The 15,086-nt window shown below is 46.7% G+C and overlaps 1 protein-coding gene across 1 annotated transcript; it reads left to right on the forward strand.

Annotated features, from left to right (window-relative positions):
• Positions 1 to 456: 456 nt before the first annotated feature.
• On the forward strand, positions 457 to 13,688 carry SLC66A3 (solute carrier family 66 member 3). The gene is made up of 8 exons (XM_005892543.3): positions 457 to 594; positions 857 to 1,041; positions 4,002 to 4,084; positions 4,170 to 4,239; positions 8,478 to 8,535; positions 10,019 to 10,139; positions 10,902 to 10,943; positions 12,624 to 13,688. Exons 1-8 carry the CDS (start codon positions 553 to 555, stop codon positions 12,713 to 12,715), a joined length of 693 nt encoding a protein of 230 aa, XP_005892605.2. The 5' UTR covers positions 457 to 552; the 3' UTR covers positions 12,716 to 13,688.
• Positions 13,689 to 15,086: the final 1,398 nt, after the last annotated feature.

A 15,086-nucleotide genomic window follows, 5' to 3' on the forward strand; every position in this document is an offset into this window, starting at 1 on the left:
AGAAATCTATTTTTACCTCCTTAAGGAAAAAAAAAAAAAAAAAAAATCTCACTCAAGCGCTGAAGTGCAAGGCTCTGGCGGAGTAGTCTTCAGGGTAGAGGACCAAGCCCCCAGGAAAGAGCAGTTCAGGGATGGGGCGCCCTCCGCTCTCAGCAGGAGGAAAGGCTGGCCGGACCTGGGTCCTTTCTCCGTGTCTAAATTGCGGAGGCCGCACAGATATAAGCTGGGCTGTTTTAAAAGTCTATCTCTGAAATTTTTAGTAAGAAAAACAAAACAAAACACACGTTTCAGAAGTAATAAACTCTTAACAAAATGGTCCCTGCCCCCCGCGAGAGGTGCCCGTTCGCCCTCCGGGGTTCAAGCTCTGTCCCCCGCACCCCCGACCCGTGGGAAAGCGGCCCCTTCTTGGGCGTCGCCCGGAGGCTCAGAACTGCTCGAGTCTGTTTTTCACATCGCGGGAAAGTGAATCAGCAGCGGGAACAGCACGCAAAGGACACGAGGCGGGCCCGGGGCGGAGGGACAGGACCAGGGGAGCGGCCGGCGGGGCGATGCATGGCGCGGACCAGGGGCAGGGCGGAGGAGTGCACCCCGACAGTAAGGACCCAGGAGGCGAGACCCCCTCCCCACCTCCGGCGGAGCGGATCCAGGGTGGGGGCGAACCGGGGGAGGAGGCGGGACCAGCCGGGGCCGGAATGAACTCAGGGAGAGGAAGCCCCTGGGCAGGGCCGAGGGCGGAGATCGGGGGCGGGGAGGCGGAGGGGCGGACCTCGACGGGGCGGCCCCGCGGGTGGGGGCCAGGAAAGGCGGAAGGATCGGTGGACCCGGCGGCCGAGAGCTGAGCGGCTCCCCTCGCCAGGCGGCCCGACCGGCGGAACCCCCGAGTCCCAGCCCAGCGGGCGCCATGGAGACGCTGCTGTGGTTGTGCAACTGGAGCACGCTGGTCGTGTGCGCGGCGCTGAAGCTGCCGCAGATCTCTGCTGTGCTGGGGGCGCGCAGTTCGCGGGGCATCAGCCTCCCGAGCCTGCTGCTGGAGCTGGCGGGGTGAGTAAGCCCGGGAGCTCCCCGGCTCTGCTAAAGCAGATGCGCGGGGAACCGAGCCCAAAAGCCCCGGCCGCGGGGAGTAGCGCCTGCCCGGACTGCTCACTTCCTCTCCATACTTGCTGCTCCCCCAGCCTTGCGCCGGAACGAAAGTGGGCGCACGCTCATTACATAGATAAGGAAACCGACACTCAGAGAAATCGTCACTCCACCTGTTAATGACAAAACCAGTCATCCCGCTTTGAGCAAGGCCACTGGCCCCTCGAGACTCGCGTGTGCATTTTCTCTAAACCCACCCTCCCCTATCTCAGGTCTTGGTTTCCTCACTTATAAAATGAGGGGTTGGACCCTCTGGCTTTTAAAAGTTACACCCTTCGGGGAGGAGGGGTGCCCAGGTGTCAGAGAAGGCAGAGCTTTTTGGAGGTAGAGGGAATTTGAGTTGGAGTTGGACTTCAGCTGGCGCTCCAGTCGGCACTTGAAGACTGTTTCAAGAGCTGGTTTATCCTTAAAAGTCAGGAGTGGGTGCCCTGACTCAGTGTTTAAAGATCTGAACGTGATGGATGATAGCCAGACTTGTTGCAGTGATCGTTTCACAATATATACAAATACTGAATTATGCTGTACACCTGAAACTAATATAATGTATATCAGTTATACCTCAGTTTACAGAAAAAGTAGTAATATTCTGAATAAGCAAAGTAATAGTCATAAAGACCTGAACAGCGAAAAGCAGAGTTGTAAACTTGGTGGGAAAGACCCGAACCCAGCAGTCTAGCTCCTCTCCCGTGAGGCCCAGACCCCCCACCTGCCCCGCGCCAGCCTGCGGACTCGTTACCACCGGGCAACTCTGAGGGTGGGTCCTGGGCAAGCACTTCTGGGTCGGGGCAGCCCGCTTGGTGGGACCCAGTTTCTCCCGCCAAAAGGAAGGTAGGGGACAGGGTGGGAGAAAGGGGAGACCTCCAGAGCACAAGGCGTGAGGGGCCACCCTGGGACCTGTGGGGTCCCTCCAGGGACACCCCCATCAGAGGGGCCAACCCTAGGGTGTGTGACCTCCATCGGTTTGGGGGGCCCTCTGGGGAAGTGCTCCCTGCCTCAGTGCTCCCCCATTTCTCTGGGGGAGAATAGATAATTGCTGAGTTCAGTCGTGCCTGACTCTTTGTGAGCTCATGGACTATAGCCCTCCAGGCTCCTCTGTCGGTGGAATTCTCTAGGCAAGAATACTGGAGTGGATTGCCATGCCCTTTGATTGAAGGCGGGAGGAGAAGGGGATGACAGAGGATGAGATGGTTGGATGGCATCACCAAAGTGATGGACGTTGAGTTTGAGTAGGCTCTGGAGTTGGTGATGGACAGGGAGGCCTGGAGTGCTGCAGTCCATGGGGTCGCGAAGAGTCGGACAGGACTGAGCAACTGAACCGAACTGAGAAGTTCATCATTCAGGACAGGGGATGCCCTGGTCTGCTCCAGGGCAGGGGAACCTCTGGGCATCCTCTCAGGGACCAGAAAAGGTAGCCACCTGGAGAAGGAGGCCCTCCAGGCAGGGACCCTTGTAAACAGAAGCTCGGCAGCTGGATTGGAGGCAGTGAGGCCAGAGAAAGATGCTAAAGACATGGTGTTAGGTTTAAAGCATCTGCAGATACAGGGAATGAGGTAGTTGTGCTCTTGTCCCCATTTTACAGGTAGGGAAGCTGAGGCCCCAGAGGTTAGTAACTGCTGGGGATTGTGAGCCCAGTACCCAAGTCTCAGAGTCTGCGCTCCCCTTGGGGCTCCACCCTCAGCAGGTGATGCTGGAGGGATGAGTCCAGGTGGTCTCAGGAAGGTGGCTCAGCAGGTAGCCAGAGGGCTAAGTGCTGGCCAGTGTCACAGGGTGGCCCTAGGTGAGGGCATGGGGCTGTGGTCACACCCCTTCCTGGCTTAGGAGATGTGAACCATTAAGTCCACGTGGTCTGTGGAGGCTCTGGCTCACCCTGAGGGGGACACAGGGCCTGGGGGGGCGGGAGACACACCCGAGGGGATGACGGGATGACGACAGAGGCATTTAGATTCCAAAGGGGCTGGACTGGCCAGGGTGTGAGCTGGGAAGGCAGGAAGCTCAGACCTCTTCTGAGAGGAGGGACCCTGGGGTCTTTATCCCCCACCCCTCCACGCTGCAGCCTCTCCAGGGCTAGAATTTTCTTAAAGGAACTGAAGAGTCCCCCTTTCTTGCCCCCTACCCCCCTAACCCCCCACAGTACTCTGGAGGCCACTGGAATCATCGCAGGATGTTCCTTCTTTTCAAAACACAGGCTCCCCAGCCCACTGCTGGGCCCTCATATGCCCAGTGCCCGGGACGCCCACCCAGGATGGCTCTCAGCCCCCCTCAGAGGTCCTTCCTGGCCTCCTGAGCTTCTTGAGTGCATCCTTCTGAGGCAGCTGCCTGGGGCCTCTGAAGTGCCCAGCCTTAGAGACAGGCAGGCCTGGGTCCAGAAGCCCAGTCTCTTCCTCTTCCTGGTCAGATCTGTTTCTAACTGACCATCCGAAGCAGCTTGGCAGTCCCCGGTGCCCAGCTCCAGAAGTCGAGGAGATGATTTGGTTGATATTTCATCCTCCTTGTTCTGTGGTGGTTTGTGGTTTAGTTGCTCAGTTGTGTCCAACTTTCGCCACCCTATGGACTGTGTAGCCTGCCAGGTTCCTCTGTCCATGGGATTCTCCAGGCGAGGATACTGGAGTAGGTTGCCATTTCCTCCTCCAGGGGATCTTCCTGACCCAGGAATCGAACCTGGATCTCCTGCACTGCAGGCAGATTCTTTACCATCTGAGCTACGAGGGAAGCCCTTGTTCTGTACCTCCCTCCTTACCATTTGCTGATGCCCAGCTCCAGTTCTCGGGTTCTGCGCACAAACCTAGGCTCCTGGGTGGGGGCCAGGCCTGCCTGCTGTGGGGGTCGGGTGAGTCTGACCTCAGGAGTGTCCTCCGTCTCCCCAGGTTCCTGGTCTTCCTCCGGTACCAGTGTTACTATGAGTACCCGCTGCTGACATACCTGGAGTTCCCCATCCTCATCGCACAAGGTAACCGACACCGCCGCCCCCCTCCCCCTGCCTAGCCTCGGCCCTCAGCACCTCCCCGCCCCCACTCAAAGCCTTTCCTTTCCAGATCTCATCCTCCTGCTGTGTGTCTTCCATTTCAATGGGGATGTGAGACGGGCAGTGCCGTACATCATCATGTATCCTTTCAGCATCTGAGAATCGGAGCTGGGACTGGAGCTGGGACCGGGTGGGGTGGCAGGGTGTGTTTAGTTTTGCTAATCAGTTCAGCAGGAGGTACAGAACAAGGGCTTCCCTCGTAGCTCAGATGGTTAAGTAGCTCAGGGGTGTCCGACTCTTTGCAACTCTATGGACTGTAGCACACCAGGCCTCCCTGTCCATCACCAACTCCCAGAGTTTGCTCAAACTCATGTCCGTTTAGTCAGTGATGCCATCCAACCAGCTCATCCTCTGTTGTCCCCTTCTCCTCCTGCCCTCAATCTTTCCCAGCATCAGGGTCTTTTCCAATGAGTCAGCTCTTCGCATCAGGTGGCCAAAGGATTGGAGCTTCAGCATCAGTCCTTCCGATGAATATTCAGGACTGATCTCCTTCAGAATGGACTGGTTGGATCTCCTTGCAGTCCAAGGGACTCTCAAGAGTCTTCTCCAACACCACAGTTCAAAAGCATCAATTCTTCAGTGCTCAGCTTTCTTTATAGTCCAACTCTCACATCCACCCATTTTGCTAGTAGGATGTTATTACTCTGGGTTCTGTGCTGTGCTGTGCTTCATCGTTCAGTCATGTCTGACTCTTTGCGACCCCATGGACTGGAGCCCGCCAGGCTCCTCTGTCCATGGGATTCTTCAGGCAAGAATGCTAGAGTGGGTTGCCATGCCCTTCTCCAAGGGATCTTCCCAACCCAGGGATGGAACCCAGGTCTCCCACATGGCAGGTGTATTCTTTACCATGGAAGCCCTATTAAAGCAGGATCCTTTACCAGATATTTATTCTTTTGGTTAAATTAAGAAAAAGCAATCTCCAAGGTAAGATTCCTTGTGGGCGAGTGTATCTCCTCAGCCCAGGGATGCCCGAGATGTCTGTGCCTGGGGTCTCCCCTCTGAGACCAGGGTACCCCACAGTGCCTTGACCCACCGGGTGGAATGTAGACTTAGGACCTCAAGGCTGGGCTGCAGGAACACCTCTGCTAACAGCCACGTTGTCCACGTGTCTTCTTTAGGGAAGAGGAGACATTTCTTCCTTCCCCCGAAACGTACCCATTTGACAGGCATGTCTGGTCTGTACCACGATGCCACTAACACACCTGGTCAGCTTGGCTTCTTACTGCTTATTAGTGGGTGGGTCTGGGCTCCTGACAGCTGGTTCAGGTCTCCCCGGACTCCGATTGTCACACAGACCTGTCTCCTCTCATGTCACTCAGCATTTTCTGTGCACGTGGGCCTGCCTTCCATCTTCATTCTGCTTGTCAAAACTCCCGTTATTCTCTTGTTGAACCTCACTCTCCTTAAGAGGCTGAGAGCCTTTTTGAGTGGCAGTCAGTACTGCCACATCAGTGACATGATCTGAGCTTCAGGGTGGAGGAAAGGGGGGCGGGATGGCCAAGCCTCGTCTGCGTAGAGCATGTGAGGAGGTGGGCGTGGAGTGGTGGGAATCCCCAGCATGCCTGCTGCCTGGATGGCCTTGGGCCCTGACCATAAAGCCCAGCCCTCCGGGCTGCAGCTGTTCTGTCTATGAAGAGGCAGCAAAATGCCTACCTTTTAGGGTTGTTTCCAGAATGACAATACCAGGAGTACAAGGGGAGCTGAGCAGGTGGCAGGGTCATGTGGCTGTTGTACTAAAAGCCTGTCTGCAGAAGGGAGCTGGGTGTGGACTGAGTCCTGACCCTCCGCTGTTGGATCGAGTTGTAAGCCCCCAGACTAAGTTTTCCTCTGCAAAAAAAGAGGGAGCGCATGACTCTACTGCCCCTCAATGCTTCAAGGTCAGCCCTAGCTGATTAAAAAAAGCTTTAGAAAAAGTACTTTAAAGATGAAAAGCATGGTGGGATTTACTTTTTAAATAAAATGCAGCAGCTTTGTGCAAATGGTGAGCTGTAGGTTAGAAAATGTGGGTGCTGATGGCAACTCTGCTGCTGTTGCTGCTAAGTCGCGTCAGTCGTGTCCGACTCTGTGCAACCCCATAGATGGCTGCCCACCAGGCTCCCCCATCCCTGGGATTCTCCAGGCAAGAACACTGGAGTGGGTTGCCATTTCCTTCTCCAATGCATGAAAGTGAAAAGTGAAAGTGAAGTTGCTCAGTCGTGTCCGACTCTAGTGACCCCTTGGACTACAGCCTACCAGGCTCCTCCGTCCATGGAATTTTCCAGGCAAAAGTACTGGAGTGGGGTGCCATTGCCTTCTCCGATGGCAACTCTAGGTATCAGCAATATGTTTATAACCTCCTTCTTCCAGTTGTGACTTACAGAGCGCAAGTAAGCAGGGTGGCCATGTTAATAGTGCATTTTTTTTATAAGTAATAGTAGGTCCCATATACTATGCAGGACATGCTTATGCTAAAAAATCACTTGTTGTTGATCTGAGATTCCAGTTTAACTGGATGTCTTGTATTTTAATTTGCTGTCTGGCTACTCTACAAATAAGTCATCTTTAGGATCTCAGTTGCTGCTACGGCTGCTTAAGTTTTATAAAATGTGTGTCTGGAATGAGTGGAATGAGGTGCAATGGTACAGAATTGGGCAACAGTAGTTTAAAATTCAAATTAGAGAGTGTTTGAAAAACAAAATTCCTCCTCCTAGATTCAGGTTGCCTTTTCTGGTATCGACTTGTATTTCGTTCCACTGACCTGAGCACAGAGATTGTTTCAAAGCTCTTCATTTAAATAATGTTATTAATTGTAATCCTGGCAGCCTCTTGAGTCCCTACAGTATGCCACAAAGCAGTGAGGAGATGAATGGGGTAAAGGAATATTAAGTCCCATTTTGCAGATAAGCAAACCAAGGCTGAGAGAAGCAAAATGACTTGCCTGTGGTCACGGCAGAGGCTCCTGGCCATCCGCGCCCTGGCTTGGCCACCAACTTCTGTGTTTGTTTCTGCTTCTCTAGCCGGGCTGTCTTCCTGCAGCATCACTGAGCTTGGTGGCACTCAGGTATCATTTCTCCTGTCTCCTAGCATTGCTCTACCCAACTGTGTCATTTCTACACTGGAGTTAGCAGGAAAGAGGAAACCAGTAAACAGTTTCACGTGACAACAATTTTGCAGAAGACGTCTCCTGTATCAGGCATCCTAAGTGTTTAACTAGTTTTTTAGTCGATCCTTGAACATGCATTATGAGCCAGTCTTGTTCTACGCACAGTCTTTTTGTGCTCACAAAAGTTATGTGGGAAAGAAAACCATATTTAATAAGCTAAATATATTGAATGTTGCATGGTATGAGTTACAGAGAAAAATAAAGCACTGAAAGGTAATAGACAGGAGGTATCTCAGTTTTACATAGGGTGGACAAGGAGCTACTTATTGAAAAGGTAATATACGAGTAAACACTTGAAGGAAGTGAGCCAACAAGCCATAAAGATATCAGGTGAAAAAGTTTCCTAAGAAGAGGATAAACAGTTAAGTATATGAGGGCTCAGATGAAGTATGCTTGAAAATATTCAAGGAATAGCAATACTATTGTGTCTGGAATGGAATGATTCTGGAAGAGATGATAGCAAATGAGGATCCTTCCCTGATAGTTCAGTTGGTAAAGAATCCGCCTGCAATGCAAGAGATCCCAGTTTGATTCCTCGGTCGGGAAGATCCACTGGAGAAGGGAATGGCTACCCACTCCAGTATTCTTGGGCTTCCCTGGTGGCTCAGCTGGAGAAGGAAAAGGCTACTCACTCCAGTATTCTGGCCTGGAGAATTCCATGGACTGTCCATGGGGTCACAAAGAGTCAGACATGACGGAGCGACTTTCACTTTCTAGACTGCTGTGATTATTTTGGCTTTTAATCAGACTGATATGGCTAGACCCTGGAGGCTTCTGATCCCACAATTTCATGTTTTAAAATAATAAAAATATACTGTGTCACATCTTACATCAAAGGTGCGTTAACTGTTGACATTATGTTGGAGAGGTCTACATGGTCAAGAATAAAATGGGCAGTTGAGATCATCTGGAACGTTCCCAGCCCTAGGATGGGTCCAAGAACACAGGGTTCTTTGTAATTTTCTTCCAGAATTCTGCTTCTGTGCTTTTGAACTCCTTAGCAAGTGTTCACCTGGACCACTTTTGTCTTTTCCAAACTGACAAGTTCTAGCAGAGTTGTTCCCAGTCCACACTTGGCTTAGACGTGTAACCTCTGTGTTCTTGGTTTGTTTCCACGGTCGGGTGGTGGAACTGCCAGCCAACAAGCCGTTGCTATGTCCCTTAGCATGTGGTAAGCTGTGTGTCTGCTTGGTTCATCCTCACTCTGCAGCAGTGGATCCTAGATCTGGCCATGGTGAGTAAACTGCCCCAGAGAAGAACGTGTGTTCACAGCAGTCTGTCTTCCCTCTTTTCCTTGTGACATCTGCCCTGCAAACAGTTTTATAGATCCAGTGTTCAACCCGCTGTGTCGAAAGCACCCCTGTGCTTTGCAGCTGTACCAAAGCATGCTGGGATGAAAGCCCAGTGCTATCCGAATATTAAAAATACATTATTCTCACTTAAATGTATGGCACAATATTTTTACTTCATTTGGTGGGGGGAGCCCTCGAGAACCAGATTGTGGAGTTAGTAGTCGAGTGAAGAACTGAGCATGAAGTGAAGAGTTTTAGGTTGGGTGCTAGGTCACTTCAGTTGTGTCCGACTCTTTGTGACCCAATGGATTGTAGCCCGTCAGGCTCCTCTGTCCATGGGGATTCTCCAAGCAAGAATACCGGAGTGGGTTGCCATTTCCTCCTGCCAACCCAGGGATGGAACCCATGTCTCTTACATTTCCTGCATTGGCAGGTGGGTTCTTTGCCACTAGTGCCATATTATCAGGTTAGTAATTATATATGGATGACATACTCATTATTTTTCTAACTTTGCCCCCTAAACACTTTTTTTTCTTCCTTGGAAAAAGGTAAGTGCTGTATTCTTTTTCCTTCCTTGGTTAAGGGCCAGAAATTCCTTGCTGTAAGAATAGGATTCTGATAGCAGGTCAGGAAGCATTTGACCAAAGATCAAATGGTGGTTGACATGAACTTTTCTACCTCATGGGAAAAGGAGCAGAACTAATTGGTGGTCACTGCTGGCCACACCCGAACTCCTGGATTTCGACCCATTCTACCTCCAGCATCTTGTTGGAAAGTGGACTTGGCTCTCAGCCTTGTGACATTACCATGGCAGCCTGGGCCTGGCTCAGGGTAGAGGGTGCTGTACTCTTAATCTCATTGGGGAGCAGAGGTCATGGAGCACAGGGCTGGAGTCTCACCACGTGGCTCATCAGAACAGCCGGAAACTCAGAGCTGATGCGCCCCAGCTTGCTGCTTTGAGTTTATAAATCTCAGTGCAAAGCAGTATGGTGCCCCCACTCTCTACTGTACTATCTATACATCAACTTATTATTGGCAGGTGGGGACAGATAAGCCTTTGTGGCCGTTGCAGATTTTTACCCTCGGTTACATCCTACCTGCTGCTGCACATTGGTTACTCACCTGAAGGGGTTGGTGGGTTAGACCTAAGAATGCTGCTGCTGCCTCCATTCTTTATCATGAAACTTGGCTTTTGTCCTTGTGCAAGTTGGTTATTACTTGACATGAAAGCTTGATTTCAAAAGTGCTTTCAGGGAACTCCCTGGTGGTCCAGTGGCTAGGACTCTGGTGGTCCAGGTTCAATCCCTGATTGGGGAATCCCGAAAAGCATAACCCCCCTTCTCCCCTCAAAGGGGCTTTCAGTATCTGGTGCTCTTCTGCATTTGAAACTAAGGGAGTCCTTCCTCCTGTTTTATCTTCAAACAGAATTTATGCACTTTCATCAGTGCAGCCAGTAAGTTTGCACAGCTCCAGTACCTGTGGAAGAGCAGGGACTCAGGAGCCGTGAGCACTCTGACATGGACCCTCGCTTCTTATACTTGTGCAGGTAAGAACACAACTCTAATTGATGGGGTGTCCCCTGTTGGTGTGTGTGTGTGGGGTGTCTGCCTAGAGGGGTGTGCTAACTTGATGTCCAAGGGTCATAATCCCTTGAGCTTAAATCCTTTGCATGTTAACTCTTGAATCTCTAGTGTATCCTTATTTATAAGACTGATTTCGTGCACACTACTCTCCATTTTTTGCAAGATCTGTATTTCAGTTGCTAAAAAAATGTAAAAGGACACTTTTCTCCAAAAATATGACCTATTATTAACAGTCCTCCTGATGTTTGCAAAGCGTCAAGTTGATTATATTAAATCCACTAACTTGTTTTAAACATATGAATGTTTATGATGTAATAAATTGAAGAGATGAGAATCGTACATTGACTTTTGTGAATGAACATAATTTGCAGCAGTGGAGTTTTCCTGGAGCCATAGTGTGTTTGGTCTCAACTTTAGAATTTCCGCTGTTCATTTGGATTCTTGCAGGAACTACCTAAAATGAATATATACTCTAGGTAGGAACATTTTTAAAATGTCCAGAGCTATTACATTCACTAGATTTACTAATTGTTGATATTTGAATTATACTTTTTCATGTTTCTTCTAAAATCTTAAACTACTAGCTTCTCCATCCAGGGTTCTCTTCTACTCAGATCTTTCAAGAACAGTTAGCGTGTATTCCTGTATTTAAAATGGAAAGATATTTGCTAAGTACTGAAATGTCTGAGAAGTTGATATTTATTGCTGAAATCTTTCTTTTACAGCAAGAATAATGACAACTTTAATGACCACCAATGATCTTACAAGTAAGCGCAATATTTTTCTGCCCACGTCCTCTTTGAACTTTACACCATCTGCCTCCTTCACTTGTAAATTATCTTGGGGTTTAACGGAGCCAGTTTAGCCCCACTGGAAGCTAGCTGCAGTATACTGCAGGCCCTCATCAGTCTCCATGTATAGTGCTAAGCACCCTCTTGCCATATCCAAGATAGAACATGCACAAGATAGTCGATTCCTATCTTCATAAAGCTTCCACTCTAGCAGTGGAAATGAAGAGTGAGGTCATCACACAATGTTTGAAAAATATTATAAAGTGTTTCGAATGAGGACAGGATGAGCACCTAACAAGGAAGCCTGACATAGTTGGAGGGAGCTGGGAAGATGAATTTGAAGGGGAGAGGGATGACGAGCGAAGAGACTGTTAACAAGGAGCAGCACATATGGAGGTTGTGAGCAAGGAGGATGGAGCAACACCAGCAGGGCTGGCGGGAGAGCCCCAGGCTGAGTCTAATGAGAGGGAAGGCAATGGCAGGGAGCCTCAGAGAACTGCCCACAGGCAGCAGGATCGGGAGTGACACAATCGTTTTACTCCATTCCTTGTTCTGTTATTTTTAAAGGGTTACCATGATGGAGGAGAAAACAAACTTGGGTTAAAGAGAATGTCGTTCATTCCTTAGGCTGAGTTTTCAAGCATATAAATCTTTGGAAAAATTATTAAAACAGGTAGGGTGATTTATTCTATGAAGACTAGAAATGTGTCCTTGGTGTGTAGACCTTTTAAATAAGTTCATTTTATCTGAGACATAGTGCCACAAAGCAGCAGGATGCATTTGCTAGTCCCATCCCAGGGTTTTATCTTTGGCTCAAGTACTTTACATTAGCTCTGAGAGAAGGGTTGAAAAGTGTCTGGCCAGAGTGTATACCTGAGTCAAGTGGGGAAGGGAGAAACCTGAGGCTTCCCTACAGGATGTGAATTCTTGCTTGCAAAGGAGAGTCAAACCATAATTGAATAACAAAACAAATTTCATATTAAAAATTGATTTTAAAAGGTCAAGAATCTTCTAATTGTGATTTGTTTTATATCTAAGGTGACAGCTGTTCATGAAAGTGACCAGTATATCTGAGAATCATCTCTTAAAAACAGTTCATCTATCTTAAAAGTGTTTTACAACCCCAAAGACACATTAAGTCTCATAAACCTTATTTATCAGGAGTGTTCATCAAGTCATTGAGATTATTTTTTCCTTTTTAACAAAAAGCCACATTGTCATGGTTACTTTAATATAAAACATACCTTGACATTTTTCAGAATTATCTTAACTGATTGCAGTGTACCACTTTTTGCTTAATTAACATGGAATTTTCTAAGATACCACCACCCTTAAGACTTAAAAAATGATAACAGGTTTTTAAAAAGTTGTAGCATTTACCAACCAGAGTCAGATTCCTCCAAATTAAGCATTTAAGATGAAATTATTCATGAAGTCAGGCCAAGTGGCCAGAGGTAGTAATGATAAGACCATTTCTCCCCCAGAAATATTTGGAGCCACAGCTGCACTAACATTGACATGATCCATAGTTCTGTTTCCTTTTGGGTGGTGGGTAGGCGACGTTAAGCCTATTTAGGCTTCTACTTAGAGAAGGTGGTGATTTTATGTGAAAACAGTATTTTTTAATACACACTTTTCTTTTTTGACTGATTTCAGTTCTTACACGTTTCGTGATCATGCTGGCCTTAAACATATGGGTAACTGCTACAATACTTCACTACCGGAAGACCAATATAAAGTCTGAATGATGGATTATTCCTATACACAAAGTGGATTCTGAATAACAGAACCAAAGGAAAAAAAAGCTCACTGCTAAATCATAAGTTTAGTCAACCGTGCCAAAGATACTTTAGACTTGAAAAAGCCCAATTAAACACTTTTTAAAAAATGCTGATTTTTAAAAATCCTCTGCGCCTACTTTATTAGGTTAAGGTAGCACTTAAGACATCTGCAATTCTGAGAAAGCTGGTGATGGATGGAAGTCTTCCAGAAAGCCCATTCTGAGGAGGTAGCTTTGACTGGGAACTAATTACATCTACTTCTCAACTTTTAAAATATTTTAAGAAATACATCCTCTCCAAAACACAAATGCACATGAATGCAGTGGGATTTTGGAAATTTTAATAACTTAACCAGGGTCCACTTCCTGGGATGAATGTTGTAATACAGATGTAATAGGATGGCCTTATTATATCATATTATCATGAAATACCTCCTTGGCAAAGATATCAAGGCAAGCAAAAATGTAACTGGTTTGAACGCATATACCAAAGTAGTTCTCTAACTTCATACTGTACCTTTAAGCATTTAGTAACAAAAGATACCAGCAATCTCTACTTATGAAGAGGCAATCCCAATATACTTCGAGATTCAAGCACAGTGCTGCCATTTTTAAAAGGATTCCACCTGCACAATTAACTGTTACTGGAATTTGGTACAAAATACAGCCAACCTCAACCAGAGTTTGCCTACTGAAAATATATGCAGCAAAGGGTATTGCTGGGTTCTGCCAAGCTCTCATGGATTTAATTCTCATTATGGTATCATACTCTAAACATGCTGTTAAGATTATCCACTGTATTTTCCTATAAAAGCTTATAAGACCTAACATTTAAAAACATTCACCTAATAATTGAGTAGCATTATTCTATTATATGCAGTAAGTAAATGATGTTTATTAGAAAATGTTTCCTGTGTAAAATAAACTTATTTTGAACTCTTCTGAGTCTTAAAACAGAATTGTTTTAATGTGATTAGCTTTAAGTTAGGTAAGGTGCAGTTTTAAAAATATAGACTAATCCTTTTAGAACTACTGCTTGGGACCAACAGGAAGAGAAACACGGCATCTAAAAATAAAAAAACAAGTCATTCATTCTATAGTTTTAAAAATTATAGTTAACATTTTTTAAAAAGTCCAAGTAAATCTTTTCTCATATGCAGTTATCATCTGCCAAGTAGTATAAACTGTGTGATTTTTTTAGTCCAACAAATATTTTATTTAGATATACTTTATCAATGCTTAAAGCAACTCCTTAGAGAAAATATAGTATCATAGGTGAAGAGTTCTCAATTTTTCCCCTTCTATACTTTATCAATGCTTAAAGCAACTCCTTAGAGAAAATATAGTATCGTAGGTGGAGGGTTCTCAATTTTTCCCCTTTGGAAGGGAAAGGAACATGCATTAGAGCCACCCCAAATATTCTGTACACATCATTAATCCCACAAGAATCCTGTAGGTAAACAGTCTCCATTTTACAGATGAAAATACTGAAGCCCATACTGAATAATCTGTCCCAGATCAGATAGCCAGCAAGGTATCCTAGAAAAGACCCCACTGATTACCAAAAAGTTCTTTCTAGAAAACTACTTGTCAGCACACTATTCTACCAAAATAGACTGCTTCTTTTCCTTATCCTTGACACTCAAATGAGATTCTCAATTTTGCATGTTCCTTAAAATACTGATGTTAGATACAAACTCCTAGTTGAAATTTGATTTTGTATTTCTCCATGGATTAAGCGATAGGGGCTGAACATCCCCAAGTGTGTAACCTCAATTAAGATTTCTTTGCTATACCCCTCTTTTAAGGGAAGGTAATTTTGGGGGGTTAATTTTAGAAGGTTGCAAGAGTATTTCACAGGAAAAGTAGGAAAATGCTTATGTCTTAATTTCTTTTATTTAATTTTTAATATAAAAAGCAGGCATAAAATACAATTACAATACTACAAAGATGCAACAGAATTTTTAAAAAAAACGGGGGGGGGGGAAGCGCCACGATTTTTGTTCAAGGGGACAGCTGATCAAATATTTATGATTATCTAAACCACGCAATTCATAACTTATTACAACCCCAAACAAAACTCATTATTATGGGGAAGGGAATCAAGGAGAGAACCCCCCAAACATAATATCTAGCACTGTCACACAGTGCTTATTCTTCAAAGTGCTTTACAAACCAACTATGGTATCTTCACAATACAGGGAAACTGACGTCTTATTCCAGGGGAGGAGAGGTGAGTCAGGAGCAGTGTCAACAGAGATCAAGAAACTCAGAAGTGACTTGCTCTCATTGGGTTTTTAAAACATGTTATTTAAAGCATGTTTCCATAAGGTAATATA

Source organism: Bos mutus, chromosome 11, assembly GCF_027580195.1.
Source record: "Bos mutus isolate GX-2022 chromosome 11, NWIPB_WYAK_1.1, whole genome shotgun sequence".
Taxonomy (NCBI): domain Eukaryota; kingdom Metazoa; phylum Chordata; class Mammalia; order Artiodactyla; family Bovidae; genus Bos; species Bos mutus.

What these genes read in the sequence shown, in the direction of transcription:
- SLC66A3 (XM_005892543.3), top strand. Translation starts at nt 553, where the DNA reads ATGGCGCGGACCAGGGGCAGGGCGGAGGAGTGCACCCCGACA. An exon ending in CTGCTGCTGGAGCTGGCGGG is followed by an intron (nt 1,042 to 4,001) that starts GTGAGTAAGCCC and finishes CCGTCTCCCCAG; the next exon opens with GTTCCTGGTCTTCCTCCGGT. An exon ending in GCAGTGCCGTACATCATCAT is followed by an intron (nt 4,240 to 8,477) that starts GTATCCTTTCAG and finishes GCATGTGGTAAG; the next exon opens with CTGTGTGTCTGCTTGGTTCA.